General features: G+C 41.9%; 1 protein-coding gene across 6 annotated transcripts; it reads left to right on the top strand.

Moving 5' to 3' along the window:
- Nucleotides 1-1,761: 1,761 nt before the first annotated feature.
- LOC129200358 (protein CLN8-like) lies at nt 1,762-14,470 on the top strand. 6 transcript variants are annotated; one of them, XM_054811695.1, is made up of 3 exons: nt 1,762-1,785; nt 10,644-11,308; nt 11,709-14,470. In XM_054811695.1, the coding sequence occupies exons 2-3, from the start codon at nt 10,766-10,768 to the stop codon at nt 12,021-12,023; spliced, it is 858 nt and encodes a 285-aa protein (XP_054667670.1). In that variant the 5' UTR covers nt 1,762-1,785; nt 10,644-10,765; the 3' UTR covers nt 12,024-14,470. The 6 variants fall into 6 exon arrangements, with proteins under 6 accessions (XP_054667670.1, XP_054667665.1, XP_054667667.1 ...); XM_054811690.1 differs by lacking the exon at nt 1,762-1,785 and adding an exon at nt 9,102-9,305; XM_054811692.1 differs by lacking the exon at nt 1,762-1,785 and adding an exon at nt 9,102-9,280.
- Nucleotides 14,471-19,030: the final 4,560 nt, after the last annotated feature.

Below are 19,030 nucleotides of genomic sequence, written 5' to 3' on the forward strand. Positions count from 1 at the left end.
TGAAACTATAACCTTAGCGAATGGAAATCTATTGTGTTGTCAGTGCAGAGTCCCTTTATATGTGCTGAAGGGTTGAATGCTCAGTAACTCTCCTAAAACGATTTCATGAGCACACCTGCTATCTCCTTGGTAGTCAGCTTGATTTCTGGTAGTGTAGGTAAATTTAGGTTTCATTTTATGGGGAAAAATGAGCTCACTCCTGCTGAAAGACCTTAAGGGGGGTTTCATTCTGCACAGCCATTACACCTTTTCTGTTCCTGAGCTGCAAAAATGTTTCCTGAAAGATCTTACACTTGTCCCTTAGGAAACCTGGAATTGTCTCAAGACCAAATCAGAATTAGAATTACTTGGCAGCTAAAATCTAGTTTCTGATAATAGCCTATCTGTTGGAGATGCTGGAACAGCAGAGATCCTGCACCTTGCCACTGTCAAAACTGTCTCCTTATAGCAGAGGTGATGACTAATTAATTGGCTTCTTCTGCCTTCGGTTTGTTCTCTTTTTTTCAGACATTTATTTCATTTGGATTCCTTATATAGAAGATATGCCCGATGCATAGGGGTTTTGGTTTTCTTTTTCAAATAACTGGTAAAGAATTAGGGCCATTGATTTCTGTAGCTTGTGTAAGCAGGTATCACTTTTCTGTTGATTCACAAAAATAGCAACTTCAGTACAAAGTTCAGTCTGGACTGTGACCTTTGTAGAAAAAAATGTAGTCTGGTTACAGTGAAGACCTCTATTAAAACTCTCAATGGGGCTTTTCCCTTATTAACATAATTGATTGCAAAATAATGTCTTAGAAGATATAGGAAGACTAAGAATCAGTTAAAACAAATATTTAAAGAATGGGGATCCTTTTTTCAGGAACAAGAAAACCAGGGTGACTTCACACTTAGGGAAGTTGTCGAGTTCTATACAAGTGAGAAGACCGCATCTAGTAGGAAGTTAATCATTACACCGAGGTCTCTATCAGTGTAAAACTGCAAAATTATGCAGAATATATTCTAATTTTCCTTGTGCTATATTTTCAAATGTCTAAGTCTTTTGAAGTAAAAGGATGCAACAAACAGTAACAAACACCTCTCCAACATACTGTGCATACCTAATAAACAGGTAAAGTGTTGTGCTGTAGCATCACTGTTTTCAAAGAAAGGAGGGTGGGTAAGTAACTGTAGCACAGCTTAGCCTTCAGACCACTAAAAACTGGCTCCTTCCATAGCTCGCTAGTCACCTAACATGAGGAAATATTTACACATAGATTTAATAGATTACAGCCTCAGTCCACAAAGACTTACTCATGTTTTTTGCTATGAGGAATCCCACTGAACTCTTTATAAAGTTGGGTGTGAATTTTTCTGAGAACTAGGCTTAAAAAGCCTGTTCGTGCTTCTGAGTACCCATTACTAATCACAAAATCAAATTGTTTTGAGAGAAGCAAGGCAAAGGGAACGTGTTTCCTGTGATTAACTTTCTCTCATACTTCTGTAAAATATTAGTGCCGGCTGTCTTGCATGGTCCTTAGCAACTTGCAGAGTGAGCTGCCCCTGTGGCTGCATCTAGTGAGGTGCTGTTGGTTTTGGGCTCTCTGTGGTAACTGATGGGCCTGTAGCCAAACAGGACAGAGAACTGCTGTTTTGTGGTGCAGCCTTTCTTTTCATGGGATACTAATTGGGACCTCCTTTCTACTGATTTTTGTGAAACTTTTAAGAACATATTTACTTGGGATGAAACCCACCAACTGCTTCAGAAGGTACCATGAAAATCTTCTGTGGGCTGATGTGGAAAGGGTAAGATTACATAAAACCTTATTTCCTTTAAATTTTATCATTTGTTGATTGTGTGTTTTCCTTTAAATCTCCTTAAAATACTCCAAATTATACTATAATGGATTATATCCATAACCTGTTACAATTTATTTCAGTGGGGTTTTGAGTAAGCTTGCAAGAAATATGAGAGGATATCTTGGCAGAGAATTCTCTGCCACATTTCTCTTTCTTTTCTTCTCTTCTCACCCTTGAAATACATTCTTTCCCCTCTGTGGATATGACTCTTGTGAATGGAAGGCTTAAGTTTTCCACTTCACATTAAACTATCTGACAAACCTACTGTAGTATGCAAGAGTCTAGTGAAATAGTGTAAAGGACAGTTTACATTTTACTGAAAGTGAATATTCAGGAAGGATGGAATACAAAGAAATGGAAAAAGCCCATACAGGGCCTGACTGTGAATTGATATAAATCAATTCACTGGTCATGTGCTGGATGGTGCCTTCTGTTTCAGCACACCACAGAGTTTCTATAATGCAGTAAATAGCAGACTGTGATGAAAACTCCAGGCTCATTTAACACTCTGACAGATTTGTGGCAGACATCAAATGCTTGACTCTTGACCACTGCATATAAAGCTAGCTTTAGAGAGAAAGAAGGTATTAGGAAGGTTTTTCAGCACCAGAGGCTTAGTTAAATTACAAACTGTATTAAATATTAAAAAAGCCTGGCTAACTTCTGTTTACTTACATCAATATGGGTTTGTAGAATTTATTTTTAGGAATATCTGAAGTAAATGGTAAGAATCTTCTTATTCTAAATAAATTTAAATAGACTACGTAAAAAAGGCTTTCCATCTTTTGCAAGTCTAGAATAACCTGCCATGAAAGAAGTTCATTCTCAGCTGCTGTTTTGCACATATCTTACATTTCTCCCAACTATCCCTAGCAGGATGTTTTAACAAAAGTAATTTTTCATTTGTTCTCCATTTCTAATATTAATTGTTGCTTTATACTGTTGTCATTATTGCACAGTACTGCAACTTGGGAAATACCTGAATGTCTCCACTTGGATGAAGCTGAAAACAGGAAAATAGCTTGTCATCTTCCATCCTCTTTAATGCTTATGGAGTGCTTATTCCAATAAGTAATTTAAGCTGTTGAGAACCTTGTCAATATGATGGATTTGCTGCCATTTTACTGAAATCCCCAAAAGCAAATTTATGAGATTACTGACTGAGGCCACAGAAATGTTCCTGGTTTCTGCTCACCATTGCCAAGCAGTAAGTGTAAGGTCCTTGACTTCATCTCAGATAGTTTTCACAGGAACTGTTTGAAGCTATCTACAGATCCAACTGAAAGATGGTCTGAGGTCGTAATCTGGGATCAAACCCTTGCTAAAGACCCACTGGTAAGCCAGTCACTGACTGCTCTAATTTGACAAATATCATTTCGCCTACTGGTAAAGTCCCTAGTTTCTATTCAGGTGAGACTACCTGGAGCTACATAAAACTCCAAAATGATGAGCATATATTCCCTGAGACAGACATAGGATTTTCCTTTGATTCCTGAAGAGGCACCAGAGGTACCTGTGTGAGAAAGGAGAAGGAAGAACTAGAGATTCTGGGTAAACCTGAAACACCAGTTAGACTAACCTTCATGACTATGGCTGTGAAGCAAGAGCCTAACTACTAAGGCAGAATAACTTGTTCCAGTGAACATTGTTAAGACATGTGGCTTGGTGAGGGAGGAATAAAAAGGTTCAACTGTGAACCCAAGCTTATGTCATCACTTCATGCTAGTTACCTGAAGCCAACCAGAAGCAACTGAGGAACTTACATCCAGGACTGGATACAGTCGGTATTATTCTTATTTATTATTCCTATGGGGTAAAAAAAGTGGTTATAGTGTCACCAGTGGCACTGGTGATGCTGGGCACAAGGATGTGAAAATCCTCAGGGAGAAGCATAAAAAGGCATTGACTCGCCGGGGCTCTAACAGAGTTAGGGAGAAGAGGGAGAAAAAAATTAGATGATGACATATATTTAAGTAGTGATTCAAGAGACATGTTTATGGTACATGGAATATACAAAGGAGCTTACAAAATGGAAAGACAATAAGAAGGCTTTGGAGCAACGTGTGAACTTAAGCAGACAAGAGGTGAAGCAGCAACGTCTTATGCATTGCAGATTAATTGCAGGGCTAACAGGAGAAAGTTGAGATTTAGAGAAATTCTTGAGAGAAATGGTTGGACCAAGCAGGAGAGAGCTTGAGAGAGTCTTGTATAAAAATGGAAATAAATTAGGATTAGAATTTAAAAAGGTAGGATTTCTTGCCTTGAATGGAAGTAAAAGAATGAGAAGGGAGGAAATAGTGAAGGAATATTTGCCTAAGGGCTGTACTTGTTGAGGTCCAATTAAGTAGTGGACAGGGAATGGCCAGACGTCAACATGGGTATGATAAACATCCTGAACTGTGTCTACACCCAATAGAGCTTTTTTAGTGAGACTGGGATATACGTCACTAGTCAACAGTGGTTGTACATCTCCAGCATTTTCATAAAATGTTTGTATAGAAAAAAAAAAGGGGGGGGGGGGAGGGATAATCTTGAGAGGGACTGAGCAAACAATCTCCAGTTTTTCTACATTATTTGAATTATATGGAAATCATAGAATCATATGAATCATAGAATGGTTTGGGTTGGAAGGGACCTCAAAGATCATCTACTTCCAAACCCCTGCCATGAGCAGGGACACCCTCTACTAGACCACGTTGCCCAAAGCCCCATCCAACCTGGCCTTGAACACTTCTAGGGATGGGGACATCCGCAACTTCTCTGGGCAACCTGTTCCAGTGCCTCACCACCCTCACAGTGAAGAATTTCTTCCTAGTATCTAATCTAAATCAACCCTCCTTCAGCTTGAACCCATTACCCCTTGTCCTGTCACTACATACCCTTGTAAACAGTCCCTCTCCAGCTTTCTTGTAGGTCCCTTTCAGGTACTGGAAGGCTGCAATAAGGTCTTCCTGGAGCCTTCTCTTCTCCAGGCTAAACAACCCCAACTGTCTCAGCCTGTCTTCACACGAGAGGTGCTCCAGCCCTCTGATCATGAGAGATTCAAGCAGGCAGAAGCAGCTGGTTTCATAGTTGCTATCTTCTCCACAACTGTTATCTCCAAATCTGGATGCTTAGCAAATCTGAATTTTTTTAAATTTTGAGAGTATCAAGTGCTTCATAAAGGCAACTATTATCACTATCTGTTCTGAAGCACAAGGAGTTAAAGTTGATTAACTCATTTAAAACTGACCATAAGTGAAGTAGAAAAAGTGTTTGTAGAAACTAGCGCTGATCTCCCAAGTACTGAGGAAAGCAAACCAGCCTGGCTAGATGAATATGTTATGCAACGTAAAAACTTTCTGAATCCTTGGCACACACAAAAACTTTGTAATACAGGCTTTCTGAAGGAAGTTGAGCATGCTTCCTAGTAGCTGAGAGGAAAAATGCCTTAAACAAGCATGTTCAAAGTGCTCCTTGGAATAACTGTAGTTTGCATGTAGGAATATTGCGTAAGTACTTGTTGGACAAGAATCAGGAGAACTTTGAGAGTATGTATAAAACATTAACAAAGCGAGATTACACATCTGGTATTGCTATGGAGTTCCTTGAGGCAGGCATGTAGTAAACCTCCCACAGACTTGAAGCAAAGCTCCCACAATTAGTAATAAAGCTCCCATAGATTTGAACGCAGATTAATAGGTGGTAAAGAAGCAAATTTCAGTTTAAAAAAAGAATTCAAGAAACATGTCACTGAAAATATAATATTACGTGACAGGTCAGCACAAGTTGTGTGTATATGCATGGATCTATGTCTGCAAATGTGCAAGCTTTTCTAAAACTTTGGGAACAGAGGGCTAAAACCTTTTGAGAAGTCAACGAGGTCTTTACTTTTAAAGTAGCAGTAGACTTTTCATCCTCTATTGGGAAGATTACCAGCTCGGGTTTTATACTCGTAGGACTTAGTTCAACGTACAGTACCACTGACTACAAGTTTTTGGTACTCTGGAACTAAAAAATGAATGAAGATAACCTAAGGCAGTAACTTCAGTTCCTTCATATGCTACTCAGAGGATGAGAGCGCGCTATAAAATAGTCAGAGACCAGCCTCATCAGGCAGGATTCCTTCCAATCTTCATCCCTTCACCGCTGCCACAGAAAATTTCTGGCCACTTTGCCATCATGCTATGTGTCCTGCAGACAGAAAACTGCCCTCTGTTGCCATAGGAAAAGACAGAATTCTGGACCTTTCTGCCCCTACATGTCCAAGGCAAATCTTTACAGGATAAACAGTTGTCTGCAATGAATGGATTAATTTGATAATGGGGTTGAAACTGCTTTCTCAACTCACTCCAAAAACACATTTCCCAACTCACTGCCAATGGCAATAGAAGCACCAGTTGGCTATATGTCCAACACACATACACAGAAGCACTCATACATGTACTATTATAGTCATCCTGCAGCCTGTGCACAAGTTGTAGGCTCCCCTCTCACTGAAGGTCTCACCGGTTGGCCTTGTGTCTTCCATACACATCTCCTAAGCCTCTGCCTTTAAGGTGCTCTCACACCACTGAGAGGGTACTAGTCTGCCCCTGAAAGTACAGGGAGCAGAAGAAGGACTTGCGATGGCGGCACTCCAATTTGGGGAATGGAGGAAAAAAAAGTGATAAAACTGAAGACATTTTTAACTATCATCAGCTATATGTATGTTAGTAAATACAACAGAGGAGCTACTGATTCGTTACTGCATGCAATATTTAATTATTAGTGTACTACTTGGAAGAAGTTTGGCCTGTGCCAACTCGTACTTTTCTAGATGGTTCCTAGGTATTGGACATCGGTCCCATTTGAAGCAGGAGTCTGCTTCTGAAGCCAACATTTCTATGGATGTTTTGGGAGATAGTGTGTGCTAAAATCATATTCAATGGGCAGCTGGGATGTAGCCACCCTGTTGCACGGTAAAAGGCAGCCTCCACGTGACGGGCTGTATAGATGTAGCCATTGAGGCAACAAAACGGAGATATTGTAAAGTGCAAAAAGTCCTGTTCAGTTCTTGACTGCAGGCAAGCACTACCAAACCAGTATAAAGAGACTCTTAGCTACAAGGAGCCAAACATCCAGACTGCAGGCAGGGCTCCCTGCCTGGAGCTGCTCTTTGCTCTTCCAGCCATTTGTGGCATTCTGAAGATACGCAGAAAGTCTTCCAAAACCGAGACAGTGCAGATAGTCAGGAAATTTGGACAGGGCAAGCTGTAACATCTAGCCAGAATGGCTGTAAAAGGGAGAACTGAATGTGACATAATATGAAAGAACTCTTTGGAAATACCTGAAGTGATCATAATTACCATAATGAGGCACCTATTAAAAAGTTGTCACTAAGTATGGTTGTAGTATCAGTAGACTCAGAAAGTAACACTAAACTATTACATCATGGCTATGGCTGGTAGCAATTAAAAAATGAGATTTTGCTTGAGAAGGCAAGAAAACCATCAAAGGGAAGGAAAATGCCCAGGAAAGACAACAGCCTGTCTGTGACAGTATCACAGTTCCTTATATAGAAGTACAAAAATCTCCTGCCTCAAGGTGTTACAATTTAAAGGAATTCTTTAAAGACAGCTATGGGAAAAATAAAATTAGGGGAAGCTGAAACACATGCCCTTGGTGCATCAGCCCCATCATGTTACTTGGGACATCAATTTCTTCCAACAGCTTGTTCAGCTTTCTCATCCTTTTCATGTTACTCAGGACAAGTCCAGCATGTTAGGGAACAGAGGATATTAAATGAATATCCACCACCAGCTAGGAAGCACTTCCCAACTGACAGCTCCTCCTAATCTTCTGTTTAGCACCTCTCAGGCCCTACAGCCTTTTTCCACCTTTGGATTTAGTAAACGGCTCTGACCATATCGCAAAACTTTGCAAAAAAATTTACTCTCGCTTTTGTGCAAAGATGAATCCTTCTGTCTACAAGACCAACTTGCTAGCCTATGCCATTAGGAACCCTCTCACTTGATCATGGGTGTGCCCTTTGCATGAAATAAGTATTTTCGCTGAAATATCTTGCCCTGCATTTACTGCTGAGCCTGGGCCTCCTGGGCAGAGATGAGGTGGTAGGTGTGCTCCGGCCTGTGACTCACCCCAGTGGCACACCGGTAGTGTCTGGGTGTGCGGGCATGGCGTCAGCCAAACCCTGGTGTCCCTCAGGGCTGTCTGTAGAGGAGCTCGGAGGGAAGGTGTAATGCCTCACACCCAGCACATTAAAAGGGAGACACAAGCAGTAGATTTTGTTCCCAGTTGTTTCCCATAAACAGCTCAGACTGGCTGTCTGTATCTAAACTACTGAGGTGATATATGAACAGATCTTACTTTTCACAGAGCTCAGGGACAGGGTTATCATATTAACAATTAAAAGCAAACGCACAAGCCCCCTCCTGCCCAGGTACCCTGCTACTGTGGCAGGACCCGTTTTTCCACAGGGAATGGCAGCACTTCCCTCTGCCCGACTGGGAATGGAGCACCCATCAGGCTTCCAGGACTGATTTCCCAGCTCAGGTCTCTCACCACAAGTAGACCCAGCTGAGGATTTCGGATCTTCTAGGCCAATCCTCTGTATAAGAGAAGTTGTGGCTTGATTTTATTTTTTGATCACTTTTTGGTGGAATCACCTGGTCCGTTATAGGACTGAGTTTTCCCTGGTGAAACTTGCAGCCACTGCCAGCCATGCGTGTGGAGGCCGGGCTAACGCTGAGGCAGCGGCCTGGAGCACAGCCGGGGCACCCTCCCAATGGGGTTCAGTGGACCCGCCCGGTGGTGCTCACAGGATCCAGCTGGGCTGAGTCACTGGGATGACAGCATCAATTTTCACAGGTATGGAGAGAATCATGTAGCAGAACTCTGTGACGTTCATTTCATAATTTGCTGCCTTTAATGAAATTGGATAATTACAGGTAAAGAAGGTATTAGGTATGGCATCACTGCTACTTTTTTTCTTGTTGTTTATTGTTGACCAGGCGTCTGTTAAATATTATCAACTTCTCAGTGGCGGTGACAGGGCTGCTGTTTCCCGCCGCAAACAGGGCTCCCCTCTGACGCGGCCCATGCCCGCTGCCTGCCGCCCTGCCTCCGCCCCCGCCCCGTCGGACCGACCTCACGGGGCGCCTACCTCCGCGCCCCCCCCCCCCCCAAGTGGTACAGCCGCCTTTCCCCCCTTCTCGCGGCGTCCGGTGGTTCGTGCCGGCGGGCCGGGACGCAGGGGGCGGGGGCGGTGTGTGTGGCGCATGCGCAGGGGCGCGCATGGCGGTCACCCAGCTGAGGGCGGTTGTTGTGGGAACGGCGGCGGGTCGGGCCTCCCGGGTCGAGTCGGACCGGGCGCTCCCGGGAGGCCGGTGAGGGCGGCTTGCCGCCCGGGGCAGTCCTGGAGCCGGGAAGGGCCGGGCCGCCATCGTGCGCAGCGCCGTGGGTGAGGAGCGGCGGGTGTGAGCGAGGTCTGTGCGCCGGGGCCGGCCCCCTAGGTCCGTGTGAGGGGCTCGGCGGCTGCGGGGGAAGGACGGGGACGAGGGGGTGTTCCTGCCGGTGTTCGTGTGGGGGCGGAGGAGCTGTCGCGGCCCTGCTGGAGCCAGGGCTTGCCGTAGTGAGTCGCCTTGTTCAGGGCCTGTTCGTGCCATCGGATTAGTGTGTTTTACCCCGGTTTTCCCCCGGGAGATGTGTGGGGGCGACGACAGGACTGATGGGACTTCACTTTCGAGTCCGTCTTGTCAGGTGTGGGGCCGTGGGGCGGGCGTAGGGCCCTCGGACCGGGGCTGCCAGCGAAACCCGTCGTCTTGGAGCAGAGCATCTGTGAGCAAAGGTCAGGGTGAGTAGGTCCCTACAGGATCTGGGCAGTCGTGGTGGCATTTGCTGCACGGTGGAGCAAGGTGGGAGCATCTCATCAAGGGCTCTGCACTCGGTGGTCGTTGTGGCTTTTTCATCTAGGTCCCACCAAACTCACAAACGCATTGTGGTTCTGAGCATTTACTGGCTGCAGTGGGTCCAGTGGTCATGCTGATATAGCCTAAATCGTTCATAAAATGAGCCGGTGTTCAAATATTTCAGTATTATCTGGGTTTTCCCTCCCCACAAATCTTTGGTTTTGAACTACACAGTGTTCAGGGAAGTTTCAGCTAACTTGAGGCACTTACTGCTGGGCTGTGCAGTTAATTACACTAATGTTAATAATACATATTAATGTTGCTTGTCTGCATTCCTTGCTCTTCTTGCATTTTTGGAATATGTTTTTTGTTGGAAGCTGGTTTAATGTTCAGAAACTGATTGCAAAGTCTTGTTTTGAAACATGATTCCAAAAGGCTTTTTCTGTGTAAGTGGTCCTGCTTACTGGATTAAGTTTTTGTCATTTTATGCCTTGGATCTGTATTTGAGATTCTGAATTGCACTCAAAGCCGTAGGAAGTGGTGGAAAATAAGTGAGGGAAAAACAATGGAGTAGGAGAATAACTGCGCACTGCTGTTGAAATGCAAGTTTCATAAGTAAGAAAACATGGTTTGTTTCTTGTTTTTTCTCTTCCTTTTTCTTGCCTTCTTCCTGTGCCCTCTTCAGTTTTTGTTTCAGGGCGTTATTTTGTACTAGTACAGATTTTGCAGGCCAGTTGTTAATCTTAAACAAATTGCTTCAGTTTGTTTTGTTTGTCTACCTGTCTTTGGGATAACTGTGCCTAATGGCAACAGGACCAAAGTTGTAACTGCAGTGGAAGTGAGTTCTCTATGGTTTGGAAGCTATGTATATGGATGACTTAAAAATTCACATAATTTTTTTTCTCCTTGTTCCAGATGGAAGAGTTCATGGTTTCTGGTTTGCATAACAGCAGAGACTGAATAGGCATAAAGGAGACTGTAGTGTGGGTGAGAAGTGTCAAGCCCCTTGCAAGGCTTTGCTCTGTAAAAAAGAAGAAATGAATCCTACAAATGATGATCCAGTGTTTGGGACCATTTTTGACTGGGACTATCTCTTATGGGAAGTTCGTTTGACATTTTTAGCTGCTGGTTTTTTAATCTACCTGGGAGTATTTCTTCTGTCTCACTGGTTGTCTTCATGGATAAGTACCACTTATCGTGCCTTGTATGCAAAGGAGAAGGTGTTTTGGAATATGGCGGTCACACGTGGTGTGTTTGGACTTCAGAGTTGTGTTGCTGGGTTATGGGCTTTGCTCATAGATCCTGTTTTTCATGCTGACAAAGTGTATTCACAGCAGAAGTGGAGTTGGTTTAACTGTTTGATAGCTGCTGGATTTTTCTTGCTTGAAAATGTAGCTGTTCACATGTCCAACATTATTTTCAGAACATTTGATGTGTTCTTGGTAGTTCATCACTTGCTTGCTTTTGGTGGCTTGGCTGGTCTAGTAATTAATGTGAAATCTGGACATTATCTGCCTTTGATGGGAATGCTGCTGGAGATGAGTACTCCCTCAACATGCATTTCCTGGATGCTACTAAAGGTAAGAATGGGATAATTTTCAAATTATGTTTGTAACAGTTTTCATGCATCTCGCTTGTCCATAGGTGAGCCACGTGGTTTGTCTAGCTAGCTTTCCAGCAAAACCATGTTCATCTAACTGACGTTATTGTGATACCTGCTTTTGTCGTGATGATATTTCTGTAGTCCTCCATAAAGGTTTCTGTGTGATGCTGTGCGCATGTGGATAGTGAGACGGTATAGATTTGTTCTGAGTTTGGGATGCTGTATGCATGTGGAATATCATAGCTTTATATAGAAAAAATGCCTGACAGTGTGTGTATGTGAAAGCTGGGTATTTGCATTAGTTCTACAGATTGCTCAGTGCCTTATCTTAAAGTAACAATCTCATTTCTGCATACTTTCTGTTCTTGTTTTTCTAGGCTGGCTGTGCTAATACCTTTTTCTGGAAGGCAAACCAGTGGGTGATGATCCACCTGTTTCACTGCCGCATGATTCTTACTTACCACATGTGGTGGGTGTGTATTTTCAATTGGAATTCTGTGATGGAAAATCTGGGACTTGTTCATTTTATTGTTTTATTCTCGGGATTATTTGCTGTTACACTAATACTTAACCCATACTGGACATACAAAAAAACTCAGCAACTCCTCAGCCCAACTGACTGGAACTTTGAAAATAAAGCAATGGAAAATGGAAAACTAAATGGTGAAAGACATCAAAAGAAGAGGATATAACACTGAAACAGCTGTTTCCTAGTAGGGTAGCAGAAGAATACAGTATGGACTAATTCTTTGCCCATGAACTAGAAGCTTTTGGAAGAAGCTCATTAACACAGTGATTTCTTGCTGGTAGTATTCTGCTTGGATCAGAAGTATTAAAAAGCATTGTTTGTGTTTCATATGTGCATACACATAAGATCTTCAACCTCTTAGTTATGAATTACACCAACAATTTTGTCAGGTTGGACAATATTTCATGATTTAGTAGTGACATGGTCTCTAATGGTATTCTTTGTCCTAATGCTTCAAAGTGGCTTTACAGTTAATTTGTCTATTAAGCTCAGCTTGAATCAAGTTTAGCTTGAATCCTACTTCACATATGTCAGAGATACTGATACTGGAAATTACATTGTTTATTAAGATTAATTATGACCCAAGTTAGGTATGCATGGGTACCTAGTTCCTGTGTGCCATTAAATCATTCCAAGTGGCTGAATTGGTCAGTGGTAGAATGCAGTCATGGCTGGGTTTGGGGTAGGGGGTTTTGGTTTGTTTTTTTTTTTTTTTTAAGTGCACTTGAGGAAGATAATTGTTTGAGTGTTCACTGTCAAAGTGAGTTGTAGTTTCCAGGTTGCCCTTAGTATGAGAGGAGGTTCATATCCACCACAAACATTCATGTGGGGATGCAGGCATTCGTTATACCAGTGGCCTAGCTAGGTAATCATAGTGGTCCTTTCTAGACTTGAAATTGGTGAAATACAAGAAGGAACGATAGAACGTTTGACCCTGTTTCATCCTTGAAAAGATTGCTGATTGATTGGTAGAATTATTTTCTTTGTAGATCCCACATGAGCGGTCATGCAATTAGTTCCACTAGTGCTCCTGTTATGGTTCCTCTTATTTTAAAAAAATGTTCTTAGTTATAGAGGGGTTTAGAATCTGAAGCGACTCCTCTGTGGAAAAAAGCCTATATTACCTCCTTCAGGAGTTCAGTTGTTCTTCTACTATTTTTTTATTTTACTTCAAAAAACATACAAAGTGATGCTAACAATCCTTTGCACTTTATCTGCCACATCGCTAAATCTTTCCTTGACCAAAGAAATAAGGTTGATTTTTTTAGATAGGGACTTGGCAAATTGTGGTGGATATTCTCCCGCTAACAGTCTTGGTCTGATGATTCCAGGGTGAAATATAAAGATCACGATAGAAGAGAGTGACGCCTAATGGCAGGAGAATGACAAAGATATTAATTAGTTCTGGCGCACTGAACTGGTGAGATAAAAAGTCCGTAATTTGAAACTTTGTCGTATAGTGTGATGTGACTGCTACACAGATTTATTTTCCAAAATAATAAGACTGGGCAAGCCCAAGCTGTGAAGAATTTTAGGCCAGTGTTAGCGGCTTTGCATACTGATGTGTGGTGGAACATACTGTTTTAAATGTGTAAGGGAAGCACTGTTTGGTGTAAACAACCCCATTTTATTAATTTTTGGTGGGAATGTCTTTGATTTTGTTCTGAGTGAAGGGAGGAAGCTAGTGGTCAGGTTGCTGTGTTCCCTAATTCACTCTGTGTGAGCACAAAGTCTGAAGAGCTGCTCTATAAGGGAGAGAAAACCTTTTACTGTTAGGTCACAAATGTATAGCCAGACCTTCTTGATAGTGATGAAGTGGTGAATATCTGAAATTGCCCATTCAAAACTGGGCTGAGAGAGTCATAGTAATTTTACACAGCAGCCCTTATCTATTGTCCTGCTGATATTCAATAGAGAAAATCTAAATTTTGTGCTACCTTTTGATTTCTAAGCAGGCCAGAATGAGGTTGCAGTGTTTTGGCAGTGTGGCCTGTCTGGACACTATCCTATCGAAAAAAAGCTTCTCTGAAGTTGGAAATTGCATTCCTCTCCTTAAGGGTTGTGTGTGTGAGAGTAATATTAAAAGTACTTTAGAAGAAAGCAGAGGGAAGAATTCCTCAGAAACAGAACCCAAATATGTCATCTGAATGCATATCTTACAGAATCAAAACCTCACAGGAGTTCCAGGGGGGCAGGCAGATGATAAGTCACCAGATATAAAAATGATGGTGTGCTCTATGCAGCTTAAAACTTAAAGGTTTGGATTTGATAAAACAAGGTAATAATTATAAAAATCCCAGCTACGTAATTTTGAGGAATCCTAACAGAGAATGGAAATATCAGAAGAGAAGTAAGTTTGGGCCAAGTGTGTAATTCTTACAGTGGCTGGCTAAAGGAGGTGCAGTTTCTATGTGCTAAAATAAGAGGATGGAGGGTTGGGATTAGTAGTGAATTTGAGGCTGAAAAGAGAGATTAGGTGTGGCCCAAGCAGACAGGTGGATAGTTATGTCAGTGGCACTAGATTTCTAATATTTAATATTTTGTATTATTAATTTATAATGTTATGTGGATTTTAAATCTTTCATTAAAAGTATTTTTATCATAAGGCAATCTTTTTAGTGTGCACCTTAGTGTGAGTTTTTTCACGCAAGGCTGTTACGGCATATCTCAAAAACCTTTTGCATGTCTTAACTATATAACTAATAATACCCAAGAGCATCTGTTAACCTAAACACTGGAACAAGAGGGCTTTGCAATGAAGCAAATAACAGCACTCATTTTATTTCTGTTGGTTTGAGGGGCGAGGGAATTTTACAATGCAGCTAGAAATATAACAGGACAAAAATACAGACAACCGTTCTTCTTCACCTTGATGGCCTGGAGTTGGAGTTACCAGTTCTGTTACACAGAGCCTTTTTTATCCTCGACTGTTTTCTTCACTGCCTTTTGGCTGCTCCCTTCAAGAGGATTTTCTGGTTTGTGAACTGTGGATGACTGTCTCATTGCTCTGAAACAAGACTGAAAAAGTTCTCTAACTGAGGGGTTTGGTGTCTAATTACTCTTACAACTAAGTGCTGCTTTTCAACCCAAAAGTAGACTAGCCATAATTTGTTTATAAATTTTGTTAATGCAAAACTAATCCCAGTCCTGTTGGGCCTCTCTTATAAGGCCTCATCTGCAATCCAACGTAGAAAAATTCACAGTCAGCTCCAGTAGTGGCTGGATCAGGTCACAGGATGTGCTGCTGCCACCATTTGGAAAAATGTTGCATAATATGTTTTTAAGGTGAATTTTTTATTTGTCTAGGTGACTTAGAAATTTCATCCTCCTTTCTTGCTGGACAAGCTTATTCAAGGAGTGCTGTTTGTGTCACCTTTCTGGCTGAAGCTTTTTTTTTAAAAAAAAAACAAACTGTGATGGGGTAAGGATGTTCGATGTTTCTTTTTTTTTTTTTTTTTTTTTTTTTTGGGGTGTTTGGGGGTTTTTGTGTTTGGTTTTTTTAAGATCAATGTCTGATCTAAGATGCCCTGGCCAGGCATCTGATTCTTACTGTCTTCATACAGCATTCCTAAATCACAGTTTGTTTGCGCCTCCATTTGTGTCCTGTCTTAGATTTTTTTTTTTTCCAAAACCTGTCATCGTTTCCCCTCCCACTCACCAATTTTTCTCTAACACTTACTTGTACTTGCAGTACTGGTCATGATCTTGCAGCAGTCACGTTACCACAGTGATGTCTTTGTCTAATAGCTTTCAGCATGTACTGTTGGGTCCTTCTTCCACTAAATACCCATGTCCAAATCTTTCCGGGTTTTTTGCTTTTTCCTGACAACACTGATTAAATATTGATGTCACATACAGTTATAAGACACCTTTCTTAACCTCAGGGAGACTCTCACTCGAAGTGACTTTAGAAGTGTTAAGCAAATTCAAGTCTGCTCCTGTAGAACATAATGTTTGTTGAATGGTACATCATCTTTACACTGTGTACAGAAATAAAAGTATTTTATTGAATAATTGTCTGTCGTGAGCTTCATTTACTGATGAAAATAATGCCTGTTTTTTACTTGCTGTTTGTAGCTTAAACAGTTTTTCCAGTTCATGCACTAAAAAGATGACTTGTTTATTTTGAAATATTCTGTTCAACTTGACAAAGGTAATGTCATATCCATGGAAATAGCTATAAAACCTTGTAAACTAATGTCCCTTCACCAACATGTAACATTATTAACATGAGCATGTTTGGTTACATGACTAAAGCACTAGAAGCTGTGCTATATGTAAGTATGTATTAAAAATGGTTAAAAAGCATCACTTGGAAATGACCCATCTGGCTTGTGTATTTGAAGTGTGTGGTCTATTTTTGCATTAAGCTGTAACTGTGAAGGTACTTCATGGTTTAGCATGAGCTACCTTATTTTTTTTTTTCCAAAAAAAGCCCTTGTCTCATTGCTAAATAACGAAATACAGTTCTAAGCATTACATGTGTGTGTCTTGCATGGTGCTTTGCAAGAATTAATTCCTGATGTTTTTTAGCATTAGTGGGTTAAAGGAAAATAGCGTTATTACTGGCATTTTAATTATTCTTAGAAGAATGCACTGTGTAAGCAACTGGCTGGCGTAATTTTGCTAGCTGCCTGTGCAGTGAGGTCCCCAAGATTAACTGAAGCAGAAGTGAGACGTTCATGTGCAAAGCTCCACTAACTGTGGAATTTATGTGGGTACAGATCGGGATGAGAAGAACAATGCATAATTGTATTTGTATGAATAAAGTCCTTTTTTTGTAAATAATCTGTAAAAGGAATTTAAATGTTATTAATGTTTTGCTATTCAGATGTTTTAAATTAATAGGTAAATATATTTTACTAAGTAGTTCTTACCATTTTCCCAGAAAAGTATTAGAGCACACATATGCTGACAGTGTTATTCAGCAATTACAATCTTTTGATCTTATGTCATGGCACTGGTATTTAAGTTGATAATTTGGAACAAAAAATAAATTATGGTCATTAATTAAATTATGCCTGTTGCTCTAATTGTCAGCCCCCAGGTGAGTTTCCAGTGTTGGAAAAGACATTGCATGCTCTGGATCTGATTGCCTAATTAGTGTGTTTTGCTAGTGGTAGTGTCGCAGAGCAGAAACAAGTGTTCTTGCAGCACATTGTGCCTTCCTGTTTTGTTTAAGTAAACCAGCGCTGAGTGAGGCGGAATGACAGATAATGATGCAGCAAACATGCAAGGACGTAACAGTGTTCAAGGTGGCAGATAGGCCTAGCTTGAAAGGAAGAATTGGGCAAAGCAGAGCCAAATGAAATTTTACAAGGACAAGTGTAGGGTCCTGCACCTAGGGAGGAATAACCCCAAGAAGCAGTACAGGTTAGGGGTTGACCTGCTGGGAAGCAGCTCTGCAGAGAAGGACCTGGGAGTCCTGGTGGACAAGAAGCTCTCTATGAGCCAGCAGTGTGCCCTTATGGCCAAGAAAGCCAATGGTATCCTGGGGCACATTCAGAAGAGTGTGGCCAGCAGGTTGAGGGAGGTTATCCTCCCCCTCTACTCTGCCGTGGTGAGGCCACATCTGGAGTACTGTGTCCAGTTCTGGGCTCCCCAGCTCAAGAAAGACAGGGTACTACTGGAGAGAGTCCAGCGGAGGGCTACAAAGATGATTAGGGGACTGGAGCATCTCTCGTATGAGGAAAGGCTGAGAGAGCTGGGTCTGTTTAGTCTGGAGAAGAGAAGACTGGGAGGGGATCTGATCAATGGTTATAAATATCTAAAGGGTGGGTGTCAAGAGGATGGGGCCAGACTGTTTTCAATGGTGCCCAGCAACAGGACAAGGGTCAATGGGCACAAACTGGAACACAGGCAGTTCCATCTGAACATGAGGTAAAACTTCTTCACTTTGAGGGTGACAGAGCACTGGAACAGGCTGCCCAGAGAGGCTGTGGAGTCTCCTTCTATGGAGATATTCAAAACCTGCCGGGACATGATCCTGTGCAACCTGCTCTAGGTGATCCTGCTTTAGCAGGGGGGTTGGACTAGGTGATCTCCAGAGGTCCCTTCCAACCCCTACCAGCCTGAGTCTGTGAAAGGAGTGGGGCCTGCTCATGTCCCCAAGAAGAAAGCAAGAAATTTGGCTGTGCTGTTGCTTGCTGCTATCTCTCTATGTGTGTGTGCTGAGTCGTCAGCTGGGGTCACTTCTGAGTCCTTAAGGATATGGCCTGAGCAGAGAGAGTGGCAAGTTAATACTAGCTTTATCAGATAAAGGACGCGTTAGTTCTGGTCTGAAATATTTATTTCCTTGTATGATTCACTTTTCAGCTGCCTCTGCTCCTTTGAATGTGTAGCTCACATTAGAGTGCTATGTAAGCTGATGCTGTTTTCACCAATATGTTCTCTGACATTTACTGTAAAGACTTGTGAGGATGTGCCTTGTTTTAGTACTGATAATTGATTGTGGAAGCTCCAGGTACTCACGCAGCCTGACTGTTATATTTCTATTGCTATATAGGTCTGCAACTTTCCTCTCCTGCTCTACTACTTCTGCTGCCAAAAGCTCTTTACCATGTGAACACTGCATTTTTGTCACCAAAGTTATGCTCGCTGAAGTTTAAACACAGGGCTTGCACCAAACAGGGGAAAAAATATACCTGAGAAGGGACTAATTTTGTACAAGGTAGAGGGTTGACTTACCTACATTTCTGGACCATGCAGTTCTGCTGCCAGGATCTTTTAAGAGTAAATGAAGGTGATAACTGCAATACCTTGAAAAACAAAGCCACGCAGGCAAACTACAAAAGTACAGGAGTGGTTTGTGTAGAGTAGACATGGAGCATCTAATGAGAGCTTGATCATCTTGTCTTGTGGGTTATATTTATAGGAAGAAAGTGTATCCTGGAAAGCAGCAGTAGCCTTGCTTAGGAGTCATTGGAAATAAATATGAAAAAAATTAGGAGGCTTTGGGATGAGGTGGCTGAGACCGGTTGGTATGTTGTACAGTGCTGACCAGCCTGCAGTTGGACATTGAATATGTAGATTGATGCTTTAACTCTTGCTTTTTTTTTTTTTCTCAGCAACATATTGTTTCAAGTATCACTGTGACATTGGTTGAGGATAAGTTTGAGGAACTTTTTTAGGACATCAAAGTTCCCAAGCAACGTATTGCCCAAGGCTGAA

The sequence above is a fragment of the Grus americana genome, unplaced genomic scaffold (genome assembly GCF_028858705.1).
Source record: "Grus americana isolate bGruAme1 unplaced genomic scaffold, bGruAme1.mat H_69, whole genome shotgun sequence".
In the NCBI taxonomy this organism is placed as follows: Eukaryota; Metazoa; Chordata; class Aves; order Gruiformes; family Gruidae; genus Grus; species Grus americana.